At 32.9% G+C, this 23421-nt stretch overlaps 1 protein-coding gene across 1 annotated transcript in view; it reads left to right on the top strand.

Annotated features, from left to right (window-relative positions):
* Positions 1 to 23323, top strand: part of LUZP2 (leucine zipper protein 2) — a 535025-nt gene extending 511702 nt beyond the window's left edge. The window contains exons 11-12 of the mRNA XM_079101896.1: positions 18858 to 18935; positions 19657 to 23323. Of these exons, the coding sequence (XP_078958022.1) occupies positions 18858 to 18935; positions 19657 to 19761 (183 nt within the window). The 3' untranslated portion in view covers positions 19762 to 23323. The remainder of the gene's footprint in view (positions 1 to 18857; positions 18936 to 19656) is intronic.
* Positions 23324 to 23421: the final 98 nt, after the last annotated feature.

Genomic DNA, 23421 nt, shown 5'->3' with positions numbered 1-23421 from the left:
AAAGCAAATAAACCAAATCCTATAAAGACATCATATAATGGCAGGGGGATTCTTAACCTTCAAATGATAACAGACTGTAATGAAATTTTCATTCTTTAAAATTTCAGTATGTTAAAATTAAGCTGATTGATCTATCATGCCTAGATTTAACAACAAAAGCCAATTGCATTAGGCTTCAATACAAAATGAAATGTGTGCACTTAGACCATTCATACCTGAAGGAACCCAGGCAACAGAGAAAGGAAATAAAGGGGAGAGAAAAATAAATAAATCATGCCATATCTTTTTCCTCGGTTGGCTTCAAAAGTGGATTTAGAAAGAGGGATTGCTTAACACTTTTGTCTTCAAATCTTTGTATACTGGAACATGTAAAACACTATGTAATTTAGGACACCAAGTTTACTAGTAGCAGAAATTAAATATTTTGCAATTTGTTTCTAAGGGAAGAGTCAAAAAGGCTTTGAGCAGAGAAAGGAATATTTTTCCTTTTGTTTGAAGAATATATAGATCTTTCACAATGTAATAAGATTTTCAGAAGCAAAAAATATGAGAGTAGTACAGAGACAGAATACAGTGTAGAAAGTAATGAAGTATGTATCCAAATATTAATTTGGGACTACAGAGCCGGAGCCTTCCAAAAAACTGAGGCAGGGCCTAGACCTATCCCTCAAACCCCTATTATTTTGACCAAATCAGAAAGATTTCAGACAAGTCATGCACAGAAACAGAAATGAGTTTATTGATGGGATAGGAAAAAAGCAAGGGGAAAGAGTGGGTCCTCTGAGAGAGCAGAGGGACAGTGTGCCTCTCCTGTACCCCAATCTTATTGGTGGATCCTAGAGAAGTTTCCAGAGAATCCCATCTAGGTCCACCTCTTGACTCTTGACTGATGGCAAGATGACATGAGATTTTTAAGTACCCACTGCCATGACAACTTTAGGTCCCCTTGGTCCATACAGAGCTATTCTGATGGGATTCATTGCCAAACATTGTTACAGATTTTATGAAAAATTATCCTTATCTTCCAGAATACAGTCTATGAAAGAGTCACAAAAGTCTCTCCTTTCAATGTAACTTGGGTTCCTCTTATCAACATATTTTCCTGCAATCATTTCGTTGCTGATAACAGGTAGTTTGCTGAGAAATGTGATATATCCTGTCCACTTAGACCAGGTAGGGCTGCAATTAAATTGGTTCTTGAAAAATAAAGCATGTGGGTATCAGCACAATGGACCCATTTTATAGAATTATTCTCTTAACCTTGTGTTCCTACCATCCTTATCTGTTTGTTCTCTAACACCTAGAAAGTGAGGGGCTCTAAATTCCCAAGCTAAGATTGGATTGAATTAGAGAAATAGTTAATGTTTCAAATGTTTATGTCCAATTGAGTGAGAAAATCATGGTGTTAGTTTAAGGAGGCTGATTTTGTATTTTGGTGTGTTTTTCTGAAACTATACAAAAACATGTTCTTATTAGACACAAAAGTAGAATGTTATGTGTGATTTGTGAATGTTCCCAAAGCACTCTTCTGATCTACATTTCCTACTTAAGAGTTGGGTCTTCAAAATCATGTTATTATTTGCTCTTTATTTATCTCTCCTTCTTTATCTATAGTAACTCCTCTGCCTTCAATAAGTCTCTCAAACATCACTTGCTCACTACTGATCCTGGTCTGAATCCCTTAAAAACTGTTCCTTCATTAGAACTGGTGATATATCTCCATGGCAGAACACTGGCCTTGCATTCACAAGGCCTCTAGTTTGAACCCCAGCATCCCTGCATCAAAAACAAAAACAAAAAAACAGAAAAACAAAACAAAACTGCCTCCACTACCACAAATGTGAAGAATTCTCTCTCTCTAACCTGACCTCAATAGATTTTGGTTTGGTGTCTCTAATTACAAGCAGCTACAATTTCTAGTGCAAAGAGTGCACAGTGTTCAGAGGTTGTAGATTCAGTCGCAGTTGTAGGCCAAAAGAATAATATAAATAAATAAAATCAATCAATGTAAGCCATAGGAATTAGTAGAACTTGTGTGAACATCAGTTTTCAAGTTTTAGACCAATGTTTCTTAGCCTTGTCTTTAGAATTGTATTATCTAGAGAAAATTTGCAAAGTACTATCACCCAAGATACTAAAGTACAGGTCACTTTCACTAACAATGGATTTCATATGTAAATGGTCATAAAACCATCTGAAAAGCTTTGAAAAATTAAGATTATGAGCAACTACTCCAGATATTCTAAATGAATAGAACTGGATAGAATTTCTATTTTTGTATAACATGTTCCTAACAACTCTACTCCAATCCAGGTTATCCTAAGGATTGTGGTTCATAATTTGAAACACATTGCTTTTAAGCATAATCTCTGTATTATCATGCAATACTAACTTCTTTTTTTACTTCTATTCCACTGTATTTGCATTTTAAAGAAGGAAAATTCTAAGTCTCTAATGTTGATGATGTACAATTGGGGTGTCAGATTGACAGAGGGTACAGGGAATCTATCCTAGTTGAAACCTTCATTTATTATAGAATACATATTTATACTGATGTATGACTGTGATACTGATCAATAAGCTGGTGTGTAATTTTATTCACTGCTAAACTTTCTAAAGAAAACTAGTGGACTGTGATCACTCTAAACTAGAGAGTCTGGGTTATGATTAATCTAAAGCATTGAGAAACCAAAACTTTCTTTTTATGATTCCCCTTTGTTCAGAGTCCAAATCTATCAACTTCTTACAACTTACAGAAATAAAAGTGGGATTATCTTTGGAATGGTGAATGTTATTATCCCTGAACTTGTCTAAATTACCCAGAATATTCTGAATTTCATTAAGGATTGTAAAATGTATCATTTCCACTGTAATATATCAATATAAAAATATCTTCATCCAACCTGATTCTATACCAAGGTAGAGATTTCAGTTCCAACTTGGTTTTGCTTCATTGAATGTTTAAAATGACCAAGAAAGTAAAACATTTTTTGTTTAAAAATAAAAAGCACAGTAAAAAATTCTTTACTCATTTTCCTCATTTGTATTCTATAAATTTTGTGTATATTTTAGAATTCTGGCATATTCCTTCCTATGACTTTTCTCCATTCAGAATTAAATCAATGCTACTCAGTGACAGTGTACCTTAATTTTAATCTTAATGTTCTTAATTGACAAAATTACTGGTTAGCAATTTTATTCTTTCCTTTTTAAAAATTTTTTTTCTCAAATAATTTTTAAAATCTTGAAATTTTAAAAATACTGAAAGTAAGTTGAAATACGTACTTGAATGAAGCCAATAACAGAAAGAGTTGAGAGCAAATGACCAAGGGAGTAGCAAAAGATTCGCTGGACTCAGATTGAATGAAGATATTGATAAAGGCTAATAGAGCTGTCAAATTTGATTGACTAAATAATTGCATCACTCTCCTCATATACTATACCAAAGGAGGAGATATTTTAAGTTAACATTTATACATATGAACAGAAGAGACTTATGCTCTATCAATAATTAGAATGAATTAAAACAAAAAATGGAATAAGTTATTTGTGAAAAACATGATAGTTTTATTTAAACAATTTTATTGAGATAAAATTTACACATGATACTTCCTACCCATTTTAAGTGTGCATTTTAGTGACTCATTGCATTTACTCCATTGTCCAGCCATTACTACAATCTAGTGTTCGAACATTTCCATCTCCCTAAGATCCTACAACTTTTTTTTTCACAGTGAATATCTGTTTTAGACAACCACAAACATAGTTTCCATATGCATAGATTTCCATTTTTCAATAAATTTTACATGAACTGATCATATATGAAATGTGATCTTTTGAAATCTGATCTCCTACACCTATTGTAATGGGTTTTAATTCAGATATGCTATAGTATGTTTCACTAGTTGTCTTTTTTATTGTTGAGTAGGATTCTATCATTTGGATTTTTTTTTTTTCTCATTTTGCTTTTAATCCATTTACTGTTTGGTACCATGTGGATTGTTCAACTTTTGGGCTATTCTGAATGATAACATTATGAAGATTCACATAAATATCTCTGCATGGGCACATGTTTTAATTTCCATTGCTTAAATGCTTATAAATGGAATAACTGGGTTTTCATGTTAAGTCATGCTTAGCTTTTGAACAAACGATTTCCAATGTGGTTGCCTCCTTCACATTCCAATTAACAATGTGCAAGAGTTCCCATTTCTCCACTTCTTTTACCCCACCCATTGATGTCACTTTGTTCAAAAGTAGATTCTCGTGAGCATTTACCAACAAGAAAAAAAAAGAAATATTTGCTCCAAGAACAAAAAGCTTTCTTTTGTATGTTTTCCTTTAACTTTATTACTTTATTAAGATCTATGATCCATCTTGAATGATTAGTTAAGAATCATGTGTAGTAAGGTTCTACTTTCATTATTTGTGTGTTGCTATTCAGTTATCTTAGTCTTTACAAATTAGTTATAAGGAATATCCTTTCTCTATTGAACTATTTTAGCACTTTTGTGAAAAAGTAATTGACTATAAATATGTGTATTTTTCGGCTTTGAATTTTGTTTCCTTGATCTGTGTCTACCCTTTTGCCAATACCACACTCTCTTGATCCCTATAGCTTTACAGAGAATTTTGAAACTGGGAACTTAGAGTATTGTAACTTTATTCTTCCTCTTCAAGGTGGTATTGGCCATTTTGGGTCTATTACAATTCCATATAAATGATAGGATCAGGTGTCAATGAAGTGAATCAGCCAACTGGACTTTTGGTAAGGACTGTATTTATTGATTGATTTCTGAAGAAATGTTATCTTCATATTATGTTGATTCTTCCAATCCATAAACCTGTGATGCCTCTCCATTTGCTTAGATATTTTTTAAATGTCCTTTATCATGGATTTATAGCTTTAGAACTAAATATTTTAATTAATTTATTCACTGAAAAAACTCAAAAAGTAAACAAAGAAAATTTCAAAAACTAATTTAAAATAGGCTATATCTTCCTTAAATGCTAACTTAGAGCACAAAACTATATACAACTGTTGAAAACATCTAAAGAAAGAATATTTAAGTCAACCACTATGGAAATCAGTATGGAGTTTCCTAAAAGAAGACTAGAGATGGAACACTTATATGGCCCAGCTTTACTACCCCTTGGTATTGATCCAAAAGTATGAAACTCAGCAAACTGTAACAATACATGCATGGACATGATTATAGTGATATAATTCATAGTAGCCAAGTTACAGAACAAGCCTAGTTGTCCATCAACAGATGAATGGATAAAAATGAACTTTTTATTAAAGTACCTGAAAGAGAATAAGTAATTGCAGGGGGTACTATCAGTATGTTAGATTAATGAAAAACAATCATGATGAAACAGGGTCAAAAAATGAAGTGTTAGGATGAAGAAAAAGAGTAATCATGTTAGCATCCCTTTCCATTCCAAGATTCTGTGATTTTTAGCCACCTCATTGAAAGCTGGTAGGAATTCCTGCATTTTGGACATATCCTAGATTGAATAGCATAGGAGAGACATAGATTCCAGTGCTAATTTTGCTTTTTCCTAACTTGACACTCTGTCAAGTGAATTTGTTGTTCGTATTTCTTATCAATATAATGTTGACCAATGGTTTTCAAAAGATGACTAAGAATCACCAGATTAGTCAGTGAACTTGCTTATGGTTAGGTTCTATGTCCACATAGTATTCTTCAGTAGGGCAGGACAAAGTCCACGCATGTGTATTATTTTAATAAACCCACACACATTTTTCTTCTGTCAATGTTTGGTGCTAAACACTTTGAGAAACTCTGATGTTGATTTCTTGCAGTTTTGTTGTAATTATATATAATATATTAAATATGTCATATTCAAGAACATCATAGAAGTCCATACTAGTTTCTTCTAGGAAAAAGTTGCTCTGCTATTTTAATATATGAAGCCTCACAATATTCTATGGAAAAAGACCAGAACATGGTAAGAGAGATCATGCTTAATCATGCTTAATCTTGGATACTGTGAGAAGCACACACAAACATCAAGAAGGGACCGAGATACAAGGTACAGGGAAAGCAAAGCTTTGAATGATCATCTTGAAGATGGAGTGCCTGGTGGTCAGGGATCCCCAGAATGGTTACAATTAGTATTTTATCCCCTAGTGTGCAAGTCCCTCCCCTGGTTCTTCACTGGCCAAATACTATGGAGTTCACAGTTTTACTAAATGTCATCTAAGTTTTACTGTGTCTTATTGGGTTATTTAAAGAAATATACCTTTAGTTGTTCTCACCTGCTTTTGTACTTGTGTGACAGGAAGGTGTTCTTGAGGTGAATGCAATTTTTAAAGTTTTTAAAGTTTTTACTTTAATTTTCCTAAGCTACTATTTCTTAACAGAGAGATTTCTATTTCTGCTGTTTAGACCAACCCTTTCTCCGCACCTGTTTGTCAAGGGACTGTTGAGGTGCATGGATTTTGTTTGAATCTGCCACATTGACAGACTATGGTGCTATTGTGTGAAACAACTGCGTGTAACTTTCCATTCTGCTCTATTTACTCTCCAGCTGCCTTTCTTACATCCCCATTTCACATTTAAGGCTAAATACTATATTCTGAAAATGGACCACTGGACTTTGTATTTCTCACAGATATCTTTGAGGGTTTGTTCTACTTCTTGCCTATGCTCTCTGCAAACCAAACAGTCACTTAGGAAAATGTCTTCTGGATTACTCAATTATTTCCTTAGTAGAAAAAGGAAGTTAAAATTGTTCTTTAAAGGCTCAGCAATATATTGGACTATCAGTTTGGGATATATTTAAATTACTTTAAAATCAGTTTGCTTAAATGGTAATATTGGATCACATTGAGAAAGCAAAATCCGTACCTACTCTTCCATTTTCCTGCAGCTTGCAAATGTTCTTCATATTGTTTAACAGCTTATTGAGATTTAGAGACAATGAGTATTTTATTTTAATTTTCACTAGGGATTAAGAGTTATGGCTCAATGTATGTGTACTTTGCAATGTTCGTGCTTCCTATAAATAGCAAGCATTTAATTTTTTCCTAATGTGCTAAGAAAATGCAAAACAACCATGGCTTATGTTCAGCAGTGGGAGAGCTTGCTCAGTTTCGACCATTATCCCTGCTTGGAAGTCCCTGAGCAAAGGGAATCTATTAAACAGTACACATTGTCTAGGGAGAGAGAGAGAAGAAAATTTGAGGAAAATAAACTCTAGTGCTGCAGGCAGCAAATGATGCCAACTCTTGCATGGTAAAACAATTTTGGCAGAGATTTAAGATATCCTTGTTTCCCATTGTACACAACATTGATGATGTGACATTTGATGAATCTGATGAGTTGTTAGCCTATAGTGGTTAAACCAAACATTCTAGACAAATTGTATGCTGCTCTACTTGGGGTGAGAGACAATACAACATTGTCATTCTGGGCCTTAGACCATCTAAAGAGATTGGTTTTCTAGGAAGATTGCTTTATTATTCTACTGTGGTATTTCAAGAAGGAGCAGACATTCCTCTGGGTAATGCAAGAATGGTTAAAAGTTTCCAAAGGTCTTTAGAAGAATATATGCTTTTCTCATTACCTATAAATCTTTATGTTTACCCTCCTATTAACACCTTAATTTGAACAAGCAAAAACGTTAACTCAAATGCAAATTCTTTCTAGAAGCAGCATAAAAAAACTTTAAGAATATTGGTTACACTATCCATTTGTTAAGTAAAAATATCGCAAACAGCATGCTAGTATTTATTATAAGATAACTGGCTAGAGAACAATGTGCAATAACAAAGCTTAATCTAACAATTAATGTTTTGACCTCTTCTGTCTCCCTGCTTCGTCATCTGGATTCTCATAGTATTTGTTTGATACATGCATTTTGTCCTTCGTTACAGTTCACCTTGTATTTTGATCATCTGTATAAGGTTCTCTTTTTGAATTACAGATTGAGAATATAGTAACCTTTGTAATATAAATTAATGTTCAGAAAAGGAATATTATATGCCTGGAGGCAGCTGCTTCAAGGACATTGATGTTATACCATTTCTTCCTACCAACCTAAAACTTCTGCTGTCCTCTCTACCAACTGAATTGAGAATTGTCATCTGAATTCAGCATAATATTCTTCAATTTTTTAATTCTTTGTTTCCTAAAATACTGTCCTGAGCTGGGCATGGTGCCACATCTCTGTAATACCATCAACTGGGGAAGCTGAGACAGGAGATTGCAAGTTCGATATCAACCTGGGCAACTTAGGGAGATTCTGTCCCAAAATAACATAAATAAATAAATAAATAAATAAAGAGGATTGGGCATGTGGCTCATTGGCAGAGTGCTCCTGGGTTTAATCCCTAATACTGAAAAAAAGTACATATAATTTGCAATAAATATGACAAATCAATTTTGTGTACAAAAATGGCATCAAAATAATTTAGCCAAAATTTACCTATGTTTCTGAGTAACGTACTTAATTCCATTCTGTTCTCTTTTGTACTGTTCTAAACATACTGGTTATTAGCCTCTGCTTTGTTCCATCTCAATTAAATATGGAGAAAATCAATCTTTTATATCTGTCAGAGATTTTTTTGTTAGTATAATTTCAGGTTTCCCAGTTGTGTATTTGCATTAATTATTCTGAATTATTTAATGTTTTAGAGAAAGTTTATAAGAGATGTAACTAATCTGTCTTGTGCAGTAGAACTAAGTGTTTAATACTAATAAGAAAATTAAAACAATTGGCAGGGTCAGCGGTACAAACTAAAACGCTTAACCATGGATCTCTGTAGATTATTCCATTTGCTTTAATACTTAATGCTTTATTTGTTATTTCTGAGAGTAGGAATAGAGTAAAATTAAAAGTACACAAAAGCAATAGTTCATTCTCTAAGCATTCTATTGATGGTTAAGTCAATCATGGTGCCCTTTTGAAAATGTCATTCTGGATACACAATTTTACTTCCGTTAAAAAAACTTTCTAAATGGAGAGTTTGCATTGAAGTGAAATATATGCATGACTTACACTGTAGATCTTCACAAGTGTTTAAATGCCTAAGTAGATTATATGGACTGATCTAATGATTTTGCTTTGAGGAGGAAAACAGAAAGAAAAAAAAAAAAAAGAAAAAGAAAGACTTTCAAAGTTGAGGTTACTCACCAAGGATGATTAATAATACTTTTTTCTTTCCCTGTTAATCATAAACAGAAAAGAAAAGAACAACAACTAGAAGGAAAAACGACTGTTAAATCCTTTGACAATGTTAAAATTCTCTAACAATCAGTCAGTATATTGACATCAGAATAGTAAAAAGACTGAATATCAGTACTTTGATTCTCATAGGACTTAAAGTATTTATCAGAGAAATTCTGATTTAAGTAAAGCTGCTGAAAGAAGAGAAAGATATAAATTAAATTAAATTAAATTGTGCAGGATATTCCACTAGAAATTCTTATATTTTTTTATTGAATTCAATTCTTCTAATAACCAGTTGAGGTAGGTACTATTTTGCTGATCTTACAATTAAGGAATTAGAACTTTAGCGAGTTGAAGTAAGTTTACACAGCTATTGAGGTTTAAAAAAAAAAATGTCTTGGCTAAGCAGAGTGCTGCAAGTATGTAATCCCAGCAGCTGAGGAGGCTGAGGCAGGAGAATCACAAGTTCAAAGCCTGCCTCAACAATTTAGGGGGCTCTAAGCAACTTCGCGATACCCTGTCGAAACGCAAAATGAAAAATAAAAAGAGCTGGGAAGCATAGAAGTACTTTGGATTAGGCAGAGGGTAGTGAAGGGAGGCAAGGGATTATGGGAATAGGAAGAATAGTAGAATGAATGGGATAGTATTACCCTATGTGCATATATGATTACCATGACAAGTGTGTTTTTACATCATGTATAACCAGAAGACTCAGTGGTTGAGGGCCCCTGGGTTCATTACCCAGGACCAAAAAAAAAAAAAAAAAAAACAGAAGGAAGAAAGTTGCCTAATCCACTGGGGCTGGTATAACAAAATACCGTCAACAAAGTGACTTTTAAACAGTAGAAACTTATTTCTCAGAGTTCTGGAGGCTGAGAATTCATACACTGAAGTGCTAGCGGATTTCAGCTCTGGTGAGGGACTGCTTCCTGACAATTGCCATCATCTCACTGTAACTCACAGGACAGAAACAGTGAGGGATCTCTCTGGAACTACTTTCACAAGGGGAAAAAAATCCCATAGTTGAGGCAGGTACCCTGGTGACCTAATCACCTCCCAATACCTCTGCTCCCCTAATTCCATTACCTTTTGAATTAGAATTTCAGCATATGAATTTTGGAGTGTTCACAAATATTAGAATTCTAAGGTGGAAATAGCTACCTCCTAACTGTTCACTTCACTGTGTTACTTCTATTATCTCATTTCACTTTGATGTCAACACTTGGAATACATACATCATTACCTTCATTTCACAAGAGAGAGAAAATGAGATTACATTGTTTTTTCTCAATCAACATTCCACAATCAAGTGCTGTCCTATGAAGTTTAAAATTGAACAGAGTTGCAGACAAATTGAAATGGAATAAAGAGCCAAATAACTACATATTAATGGACTTTTCATTAATCTCTCCCTCTCTTTTTAAGGATAATTTCTTTTGATAGTGGTTCTTTAAATGTTCTTCATATTAAAATACTTTCCTTTCTGAAATATAGTAGTATGCTCTTTGGTTAATTTTTCTTCTCTAGTGCCAAAATTTAAACTTAATAATGTCCATGTTTTTTATTGGTGTTCGATTTTATTCTCCTAGAAAATAGCAAAGAACAGAAAGTTCACTGTTCATTAGCACGTCCACATTATCACAAACAGAAGCCCAGGTTGGGACTCAAATTCACTCGCGCATGACTTCTGAACCTGTTCTCTCCCTGTTACAATGAGAATCCTGACAATTACCAGGAATACCTCAGTGTTAGAGACCACGCCTCCCAATATTGTTATTACCTGTTTTTTCTTTTATGCACATAAGAAAGTAATTAGCAGGACTTGTCTCATCCACATAGTTCTGTTGTTACCTGAATTGCTTTGTGGTTATAAGCCAACATTTATCAGTGGCAGTTCATTGACATATCTCGGAAGCAAACTCACTTTTTCATGTTGTTGGTGAAGATGGGTATATATATGAGAGTATTTTTAATCACTTTAATAAGGATGTGTTCATGGCTCATCCCATTCATTTATTCCCAGTTCATAATTCACAACTGCAACTGTGCTCCTCCTTAGGTCTCCTGCATAATTGAATATGTGAGATGAATATTGAAGCAGCTGAATTTGACCATGCTTTCCTGATCAATCTGCATATTTTATTACTTTAATTTCAAGACCTGGGTACTTTACTAATCAGGTTGAATTTTTACCTGATTGAGATCATGGAAATGTTTTGAAGGCCTATGCTAGCTTTTGATGGTATCATTTTATAAAATTCCCAAGATAATTATTAAAAATTTTGTTTCTTTGAAGACAAAATTATTATTTTTATAATCAACCCATCATTCACTATGCCCTTGTTACATCTCTGTCTGTTCTTCCCCAAGTGAAATGATATTATTTAATTACACATTCATGAAGGAAAATTACATCTGAACTTTTCTTTCAGCACAAGAAAATAAACGAGGTTCAAATTGATAAAGAAAGTTGAACTTAAGTTTCAAGGCACTGTTCTAACTTACGCATTACATTTTTGTAAAACTGTTTTGACATAATGGCCAACTGAAATCAGACAATTTTTTTATAGATAGTATTATCTCAATGTACACCTGAGTGATATCCACAAGAATAGGGGGAATGAAGAGAAAAAAAGAAAGAAAAAAGAAAGAAAGAAGGGAGGGAGGGAGGGAGGGAGGAAGGAAGGAAAGAAGGGAGGGAGGGAGGGAGGGAAGGAAGGAAGGAAGGAAGGAAGGAAGGAAGGAAGGAAGGAAGGAAGGAAGGAAGGAAGGAAGGAGGGAGGGAGGGAGGGAGGGAGGGAGGGAGGGAGGGAAGGAAAAGAGAAGGAAAAAAGAAAACATAAAAGAGGAAGAGTTGTGAATAAAAGGCAAGGAAGGAGGAAGTCAGAGGAAGGATGGATATAAAAATTGAGATAAACATGGAAATAGATCGCTTCATATAGGAACAGAGAGGCAGAGTAAAAGGTGGTTGCATATTATTTTGAAAATGAAACAAATGTCAAAGTACAAAGAAGTTGTATGTTTTGCCCTCCCTAACTTTTTCATTTGCTTTGACATTTGACAATGTTATGAAAATCTATTTTCAATATACCAGCTTTACATTGTTGTGATAATGTCAGTTTAATTTTCTGTCATATTCTTTCAGATTAAACATATTTTATGTAAGTATCTTTAAAGAACATTCTCCTCACAGGTATAAATTATTTATCTAATCTTTTCATCATTATTCAATTGTCCTATTTATGTAAAACCACTATTTTGTATTCTTTCTTTTGCATTATGTATAGTCTCATAATGATTACTTATGAGTGCAAAGTTATTTTATTTTCATTTCTTTCAATAACAAATTATTTTCTTCAAAGACAAAATATCCCAAGTGAAAATATGCCATACCATAAAATATTTAAAATTATATTTATCTTATTAAATTATTTCCAAACTATATTAATTTATTGGAATACTATCATTATAAAAGAGATATATAGACCAAGGTTGTGAGTAGACCAAGAAGTCTATTTCCATATGTGGAAGCTGATAGAACATGTAGAACTTTTATTTCTGCATTTAGCAATAAAATACATTTCAAAGATTATTTATAAATTTTAGCTTAATTCAACTATACCAATTTTCTTAAATGTCATGAAAATGGCAATGCCTTAATAAATATATCTGAAAGAACTTATGTAACATTTCTTACCTAACTGTGCAGAACACAGAGATCATTACAATTATCGATTATTAAATATATATCAGATAGTCTGCTATATTAACTACAGATACAATTGATTTATTAATTATCTGAAATGTGTCAGATATTTTATTCCCAATTTCCTCTTCATTTAAAATCAGCAAACAACCCATAATTTCTATTATTTTTCCCTATGAAATAGTGAACATGATCCACAAGTCAAAAGAAGTTGAGTTACAACTCCCATGTCCAACAGTAAACAAGTGAATGAGTGAACTCACAATTAAGGTTCTGAATGCAGAGACTGTGCCTCTCACTGCCTAGGAAATTGATATACTTGATCTCAATTTATCCTTGAATATCTTACATGATAAACATTATTGCTGTGATTTTGTGTATTTGAAAGATTATGAAATCCAGTCTGGTTGTACCTCTGATGTCCCCCAACCCTGTTTACAAAATGCATATTCTTTCTTTCTTTTTATTTTTTAATTTTTTTGATACTGGGGATTGAACCCAGGGGAGCCACATCCCTAGTCCTCTTGCTCATTACTTTTTTTATTTATTTATTTAATTTTGAGATGGGGTCTTGCTAAGTTGCTTAGGTCTTTTCTAAGTTGCTGAGGCTGGCTTTGAACTTGAGATCATCTTTCCTCAGTCTCCTGAGCTGCTGGAATTACAGGTGTGCACAACCATACCCAGCTAAAAAGTGCATATTCTTTCTACCAAGAGGTCCATTTTCAATCCACGTACTAAATACTCTCTTACATGTTTACTATCTCACTTGTGTCAATAACCTTGTGGGAAAAGGAGCATATTATACAAATTATTATTTCCTTATCTTGTCTAAAGTAGCATTCATCTTTAAAATATAATTGGTCCTATGCACCCTAAGAATTTTTTTGACTTTACATAGGTGATGTGCATAAAATTCTCTACCATATAGATACCATTTAATAATTAGTTCTTCAGTTTAAATCTCCTGTGTGATTAATTTTCATTGCCTTTCTTCATTTCATTTTCCATGTGGACTTTCTTAAGAAATATGAGCAGTGTTTAAGTTTCTTCATACTAATTATTCAAAATTTTGACAATTTTCCATATAGCCCTTTTTAAGATACAGTATTATAATCGAGTGTAGGAAGACATGTTTAATTTATAAATCTTGAAAACTAAATTTGTTGACTACTGTTTCATAAAATTTTATGGATCCAACATTGGCCTCAGAGGTGACTGAACCCATCCATTTCATAAAAGTTGCCTAGAAACTGCCCATTTAGCTTAATATAAATATTTCCAGTTCATTCCATTTGGAGCTGCACTTCAATTTGACAAATCTTTCTGTTGTTCCAGCTTGCACCTCTCTCTCATCTTAGGGCACATGTGCACCCCTTCTTTCTTCATGGTAGACCTTTAGATATTTGATGGTAGCTCTTAATTCTCCACTATTTGTTGACATTTCTGATTTAATAGATTAGTTAATATTTGTCTAGAAGGCATAAAGTTATTTTTAGATTCTTAGAATTTTCTGTGTCAACATTTAAAGTCAAAATGATAACCACTACCCTGCCTAGACTCTAAATCAATGGTTTCCTTGGGTATGAAAGTAATAAGCATGCTAAAGAAAATATTTGTGCTTTAACTCCCAACAAAATATCATTCAGTTGCTGAGTTATTTCTTAAATACCTATAACCAAGGTATTCGCCACAAAATATGGCAATGATGCTTGAGGGAGACAAACATTTTTGCTGTGTTGATGTTTTGAGCTATTCATTATGTGTGTGTTGCTTACCATTCTGCCTAGAACACACTTTTGATTTAGTACAACCTTATTAAAGGGTAAGTGAAGAGAGCTTCTGTAGGTAGCTGTCTCCTTATATTAATCATTTTCATTACTAATGTGATAGACAATGTATTGAAATCTCAATGAGCTGAGAGGCACTGAGATTAGAGCCTAAATTTTTTAATTTAATTCCTATAAAAAATCACGAGCAAAACTATCCCTCATTGAAAAAAGATATATGTATGAATTGAGATTGAAGAAAATTGACTACTTTATCCAAGGTCACAAAAATAGTAATAGTAAATTTAAGAATTTGAGCACTGGGTAAGCACCAACTTCTTAGGTAATAGGTTTTAAACACAACTTTGTTGTGCTTAGTCTTAAAATCTCTTATACAAATGGCACTTCTTGTCTCTTTCTGTGAGTTGCAATTCTATTTTAGGTTATAGTAATAATAATTAAAGGAAATGATAATTACTGCAGGTAATCTGGGGAATTAAGCAAAGAACTTATCTGTCTGACAAAAAGGTTTGTGTTTGTGTGTACTTAATAGTGATAGTAAAAAGAAATCAGTCTGAGTAGGTGATACCAAAGTTTCATTCATTTGCTGCCCATTCATTTATCTTTTGAGCTTTTGCTGTGATTTCTCAGGGTAAGTTTGACAGTCATGCTTTTATATCACATCTCACTTGAAGAAAATTCTGCAACTCCCTTATTTCATACTCCTCACTCTTCTCTGTCTTTATACTTATCATGACTGGCACAAACAGGGACAGAAAAAGCAATGAAAACTTTTCAGGAGGACCTGTATTTTTTATATTAATCATAAAATTTCTCCAAGTTTCCAAATGAGCATTGGTTTTAATGAAGACTGCTAGGGAAGTTAATTTGGAATGGTTTTCAACATGGGCCACATTTTCTCTTCTATGGGAATCTTCTTTCCTAACTAGAAATTTCCCTGTTTTTCCTATTAGTTATGTATCATCAAAAGGTTTGAGAAGGACAAACATTTTGACACAGTCTAACATTGTCCATTTACAGGAAGGGTAAATGAAAATTGGAAAATAGAAAAACTGCATAAAGTTTTTCAATATTACAAGATTTATAATCCTTGGGGATTTATAACTGAACTTCTCAATGAATAGTAGTTTGGAACTGACAATGTGGGTAAAGTATTGTGTGATCACTTGGGAAATAAAGACGATTGAGTGAAGTTTTGAAGATGTGAACATACATTCTACATAGGGTTAGGAATGTTGGGAGAGGGGTCTTTAAATATAGTCATATTTTGAAAGATCTTTTCTGTATTTGAGTAAACTTATAGTTAGTTCTATAGGCAATGACATGTCACATATTTATATGAAAGTCATATTTTCTTATTTTTTTAATTAATTTTATACAGTGGATTCACATGGCAAAAATCTATTTCAGAAAGACATTTCTGGAACTTAAGACACTTTTGGAAAAAGGCAAGGTTAGAGAGTTTTGGAGAGTTTAATTTGACAATCCAGGAAGTGAATGAAAGGATAAACCTCTGGAAGAGAGAGGAGGAACACTGCCCAATACACTGAATGGTTTTCATGAAAATTGATTTTCTGCCTTAGCCCACAGAAGTACTGTCTGATGCTGTCATAGGAGAGTTTCATTTTCGGAAGTTGAGATAACACAATCCTCACAGTCCTCTGAGTTTTGAGACATCTAATCTGCATATGGCAATTGCCACTCCCAGCAGTACTGTTCTTGTGGTTTCTACATTTTGTTGCATGCCTGTGAAGGAATAGTGCTCAAGATTTGCTTAGCCTCTCTGGTTGAGTTACATGGTCACTAAAGTGATAAAATTCTGGGATGGGATAGGAAGTTAAGTATGCTCTGATGGTAGAGAGTTTGTAATTTTCAGTCAGAGAGAGACTATGAGTCCATTTGAAAGAACATGTTTTGTTATTCTTTCAGTGGTATAATTTAATTAAAAATGGACTCATGAAATAAGTTTTGAAAAATAAACTCCAAGTAAACCTAACGCCTGACAGATGTAGCAGCGTTTCACCTTTTCAGTCCAGTGAGAGGAGGAAAACACTGTTGTGACATGTCCTGTGGTCTCCAGAACAGAGTAAGGGAGAGAAGAATGCTTATACAAAAGGCGTACATCTCAAACCTTTCCCTGAAGGATGAGGGTGGTGATGATGGCATGTTTAAGCAATGATTGTGTTTAATGATCACTACTGAGTCCTGTTATAAATCTCTTTAGAATCCAACAAAGGAAAGCATTAATTTGAAAACATTATTTTAGAAAAGCAGGTGTGTTATTACAGGATCTTTACAATTATCTCTTAATGATTACTACTTTGTGTCTAACAGCAATTCTTGGCCTCTAAGTTCTTCAATGAACTGTTCCTACTCTAGCTCTCTCTCATTATGGCCATCTCAGCAGATCCCGATGCTGTGATCTCTGATATAACTCCTGCCAGCACACGACCACTTTTAGTTCTCCTTTGACCTCCTGACTCTGTCCCTCATGAATGACTGCTTCAAGAAGTTCTCGGTTGACTTAATTAACAGAGGCATACTTTACTATTTTTTGGATGATATATCTCATAATTTTATGGGTAGTGGAGAAGATTTCTCTCTTTTTTGGCCTAAAATTATTTGAAATAAGGTTTTTAAAGTTTGATTACTCATTTCAATTATTATAATCACAATCTCACTTTTCCATCATCTATAGTTTACTTAGAAGAAGAAATCACATATTTAAAATTTTAGAATTCTTATCAAATATGCCTGAATCAAGTCACACAGAAAAAAGCAGTCATTTCTTAGCATTCTAATGGATCGAAACATTTTCATGTTCTGTATTTGTTTTTTTCTTTTTATTAATTTGTTTTTGACTTAGAGTTTGTGTGTTAACCACTTACTATTTTTTAGGTATGTATGTGTGGTCTAGGGATGATAAACATAGCCCTACCTTAAAGGATCTTGCAATTTACTGAGAAACCAGACATGCTTTTACTAGACAAACTATGTTAACTACTAACGTTTTTATATGAAAAAGAACTTTAGGACAGGAAAATATGGCTGAGTCTAACTAGTGTTGGAAAGGATGTGCTAGGGACAGAGTAGGTTGCTGTTTCATCAGGATCTCACAGAAAAGGAAAATGTTTAAGAAGGTGAGATGTCATACACCAAGGCACAAAAGAACAAAGTAAATAAGATGTGTTCAATTAATATAATTTGAGAATAGTGAGCATGTTAAAATAACTTTGCTCTAAAATCAGAAATGGAGTGGTTTTAATCTCCTACACAACTTCTATAGTTATTACCTACTCAGAATTCTTAAAATAATGGAGTTTGAAACCAATTTAGGTCTCCATTCTATGTTTGACACTCAGGAAGTAAATTCCCTTGTTCAATGCCTGAGATATTCAGTGGCCTAGGTTATTAAACTTAGACTCTCTTTTACAAATGGAACAGACCATACATACATAACTATGTAGATGCAGGTTCATACACTAAATTAATTTGCAGATACATTAAAAGTATGTTTATAACAAGGAGGATGAAAGAAAAGAAGGAATGAAAATGGAGAGGCAGGAAGGAGAAAAAAAGACAATATTTTAACATTGGCTAAAATAAAAAATAAAAATGAAGCCCAACTGGAATATTTTTGATTGCCAACATAATTGATGACAAAATAGTAAAATGAAATTTGCTGGTTAGTAAAGTATAAATTATAGAAATAATATCTTTTGATACAATATTAAAAAGACTTATGCTAGACAGATTGATGATTTTATTATTTAACTTGCTTCCTGGCTTGCAATATCATTATTCTTAAAGCACAGAGATTATTGACGTATTTAAATCTTCGAGTCCACATGCATCACAAAATAGTAGTTCTACATTCCTTCCCTTATTTTTAACTTTCAAAAAAAGAGAAATAACTTTCTGTAGGAATTGAACTTCTTTGTAGCAGCTAATTTCCATAAGCACCACTAAGATCCCAAAACTGACCAGGAAAATTTATCTGTCCTTGGAATCCCATTCATGTTTTGCAGATTTTGTCCCTAGCTTCCCTTTCAGCGTTCATCAAAGTGATGGGAACTTTTCAATGGGAAAATTTCAAAGGAGTTTTGTTCTCTGCTTTCTTTAATTTAACTCAATTGACCTATTTTCAATTGCTAATTTTATAGGAGGGTAGGACCTGTTCAATGAAGCACAAGGAAAACCCCTCAAGAAATGCCACTGCAGAATCAGAGCCTGTCCCACAGGTATGTGCTTTCTTGGTCTCTTTTATTTAATTATGTTGGGAAGTACTTCTTGGATCCACTGCATTTGCTCTGGCTAGAGTCGGGGTTGTATTGGCTAGTACAAGACAGTTCCTTCAACCAGGACTCTTAGACCTTTTCAGGGTGCTAGATCTTCCAGTAAAGATCCTCATAAGATGGAGGGTGAAGGAAGTCTCCCTCACTCTCTACCCACACCAAAACCAAAAATGTGTGTATAAACAGAGTACAACATACATGCATAAACTTCTTATGGGATAAAGAAGAAAAAAGAAGATTTGGGAAAGCAAAGAAGATAAAATGGAAAGAAATACACACAACCCCTCTACACTCATTAAAAACCTACAAGCACAACTCAAGGGCTTCATTCCAAATTCTCTTATGTATTGTTTTATAAATGACCAAAAATATTGCTTCATAGCAATCTTAAGTTTTATTAATGTTAGATTGATCAGAGGTGAAAGGTTTGACCAAAGTTTTCTCAAAGCATTCATTGGAAGTTTGGTCATTTGTACACAAAATGCTAACTTTCATGAAGGAAAAGTATTAGTAATTTGACATGTTTGATTTGTGACAATGATTAGTTTTCCAAAAGGTATTTATTTAGATATGGGAATTTTCATTACCATCCTGTGAGGATTTAATATGTTTACTTTAAAATGTTTTTATTTTGATTCTTCTAATTGTTTTCTTTGTTATTTGACAGAAATTGCAAATGCCTCCGTGTTCTGAATGCGAGGTAAAAAAAGCTCCAGAAAAACAATTAACCAGCTTTGAAGGGATGGCAGCAAGAGAAGAGAAAATACTGTAAATACCAAGAAACTGTGTTAAAAACATCCATTTGCTCTTGTATTCATACACTTTTTAGCTGACAGGCTTGATGGAAATACTAAGTTTTCAAAGCATGCATTTTTTTCACAATTTTATGTAACCTTATAAAGTAGCCTACACATTTTCCAAAAGTTTCCAAGCCAATTATGATCCTTAAGCAATAACCTACTGGAGGATTTCCAGTCATAAATATTTCATTGTCATCACCAAATTTCCCAGCATAAGTTGCTTTGTTTTTTGAATTGATTTTTTGTTTGTTCTAATTAGTTATACATGACACTAGGATGCATTTATGCATTTTGACAAATCATATATAAATGGAGTATAATGTTTTGAACTAAAATGCAACATAGCTTTTACTTATTTTTATTCATTTGACTATCTGATACTTCTATGCTCCAGCTGTTGAAATCAGCTGGAGGATGATCAACTGGGGTCCTCAAGTATTCTCAAAATTCAAATCACATCATATCATAAAAATTTCAGTCTATATTAGCAAACTGGAGTCACTTACCCAAGATTGGAATTTTCTCTACCTGAATACATTCTTCTTTTCATTGTGGTTATTGTTGTCCTTATTCTTCTGAACTAATAATAATTATTTTATCTAAACAATGCCAAGGCAATTTTTTCAAGGATAAAATCAGTTAACAGAAGTTTTTAAATACATTTGGCATCATGTAGACAAAATATTTGAATGAATGGCCACATTTCTGACACATCATTTTTTTTTAACATTTTATAGACATATCCTTATACATATGTATCTCTCTACTGGAATTATTCTGAATAGAAATCCAGTTATTTGAAATGATCAGCACAAATTTTGATATGATTTTGGGTAGTGGAATATAGAATAGGAGGAAGTTTCTAAAATGGAAATATGTAAGCAGACATTATATATTTGAAAATGGGTATTTTAAGAAAATAAAACAGCTACATAGACACAGAAAAAACAGATTCTTATTTTTAAAATCATTGTGTTATTGAAAGCAATCAATGGATATTTTAATCCTTGAAACTAAGTTTCTACATGGGGATGTCAATGATTAAGTAACTGCATGTATGAACAATCTGAAAACAGCTCATAATCAAGGGGAATTGACACTTGAATAAAAATCTGATAGAATCTATGGAGCTTCAAACTTGCAGATTCTAATTAATGTAGTAACATTTTACAAATTCAGAAAGCATATAAAACCACTGATTCTATAGAATGAATCTCTCAAGCTAAAATGAATGCATTTGAAATTTCTTAGGAGGGAGTTTATAAAAACATATTAAATAGAAATTTAATTTGTAATCAATAGATGAACTTATTCTAGGATAGAATGGTGTTAGTTTGAGCATGATGGCATATCTGAAGAAGTGTGATTTGGAGAATTTAAAAATATCACTAGTAGTAAAATGAATGTTGTGGTGTAGTTATGTAGCAATTCTACTTGCAAAGTAGCTTAGTATCTTTTATTAATATTTTTCTTTGTTTTCAATTGCTCTTCCAATCAGCAAAAAATAAGACAAAAAATATTTTCATATAACAGCCTACTCAGAAAAGAAAAAGAAAGATACTTTAAATCATCCATCAGTTGAAGCAGCCAAGATAAATTAAAAGACTCAGGTCTGAAGTTCCTGCTGACTCATTTTGAATTCTTAATAAAGGGGGAAAAAAAAAGAATGAAAGAAAAGGAAAGAAAGAAGGAAGAAAGGTACGGAGGGAGGAAGGGAGGAAGGAAGATAGATCACTTCATTCTACAAGGGGTGGGTGGTGTACTAGTCTCCAGACTCTTGTTGCTTGTAATTTTCCCACTGTATTTAGGTGCCCTATCATCCCCATGTGTTTACAAAAGGAAAAAAGATAATTTAGCTTTAATTTAAATTTATTCTCTCACCCATCCCCTTGTCCTCAACTTCTGTCCTAGTCCCTATGGGTTCCATCACCAATTTTCTTAACTCAGAATGTTTTGAGACATCTAGAATTGTTATGAGAGGTAACATTGAAAAATAAGGATTTGTCTTAATATTAATCAAGTTTGAACAGTTTCATTTTTAATTGTTATCTTTTCTATGTTCTGAATTCCTATTCTAGTATGTGGCAATGTAATCAATTTGCTTTTCTTAATTACTGGCTTGATCAAGTGGGCTTTGAATCATAATGTACATTAAAAATGCACAGCCTTATGCATTCTTCAGGATTTATCATGCTATATTTATGCATAATTTCACTCGCCCCCCCCCCAAAAAAAATTGTATCATGAGATTCCTATAAGCATTTGAAGGAAATATTCTGGGAATTCCTTTTAATCGTTAAGTAGGGGGTTGCTTTTTAATAAGATCCATGACTGTACTTAATGTATTTCATTTCTCTTGATCATTTAATTGCTTTAAAATAGGACCAGAGAGGCTTAAAATGTTTTACTTACATGTGTTTTTTTTTGTTTATAAAATAGGCTTCATTACTAATTATTAATATTAACTGCCAACTATATAAACAGATGGTGTTTTGAGGAGTTAAAATTTAGATCCTAAATGTCCTCATATGATAGAAGTATTACCTGAAATGTTAACAATAGATAGTATAATTGGATTATGTATCAATAATGATAAACAATGAAAAACTACTTACATTTTACAGAATATGGACTGATTCCTAGGGAGAAAAAAACATGCTGTTCAATGGAATAACTTGTTTTGATATAGGTATGACCAAAACTAATAGAAATTTGATTTCTCTCTAGTTATTTTGAAGTGCTCTGTAAACTTTAAAATACTAATCAAATACTATGTGCTCATTTCTAAGTTAGAAACTTGTTTTGGATTTTGTCCTTCCTATTATGTGCATTAACTATGTAAATTAAACTAGTGCCTAAAATGTACAAGACCTAAATGAATGCCTACTGTATCTCTCCAATGACAACCTGCTCTAAAGAGAAGTGAATGATTTTGGTGACTCATCTGGATGTGGTTTTCTGTGCAATCTCAAATATCTGAATACTGAATATAATAGGAGGCTCTTTTTTTTCAATCCAAGCAAATATTTAGTATTACACTTTGACAATTCTCTTTCATAATGTATAATCAACTACAAGTCTAAGACAATAATATGTGAAGGAGACATTTACTGTTTTTGATGGACAGTGTGCATTGCAGGACTAAAACAATATTTGTGAACTTTGCTATAATCGAATATTTTATTTTTATAGCAAAAAGTACTGTGATTAGCACTAATGGCATGAGAGGCTGAAATAATTATTGATACGATAGAGTAGGGTGAGCTGGCCAGAACTTGAGAGTAAGGAAACCATATATCCGTTTATTTAGGGGACATTTCCTTACTCATGTGCACAGTCTTCAGTCTCCCCAAGATATGTGTCCATTTGGATTGTGTCATGTAATTTTTAATGGTCACGTGATGAAGAATAAAAGGTGCTGAAAAAGATGTGCTCTTGTTCAATAAAAGTTTTTTTACAAAAACTATAACATATTATCCTACATAAGCTAACTGAAAAAAAATATATTATCATTAAAAATAGTATTTGCTTCTGTGTACCAGAATCTAAGAACTTTTTTGAAATGGCAACTTCGAAGTTTATTCAATCTCTTTGTCAATGCAATGCACCCAAAATATTTTATTTTATTTAAT

This window comes from Sciurus vulgaris (assembly GCF_902686455.1).
Source record: "Sciurus vulgaris genome assembly, chromosome: 11".
In the NCBI taxonomy this organism is placed as follows: domain Eukaryota; kingdom Metazoa; phylum Chordata; class Mammalia; order Rodentia; family Sciuridae; genus Sciurus; species Sciurus vulgaris.
This window is presented reverse-complemented; position numbering and strand designations above follow the sequence as displayed.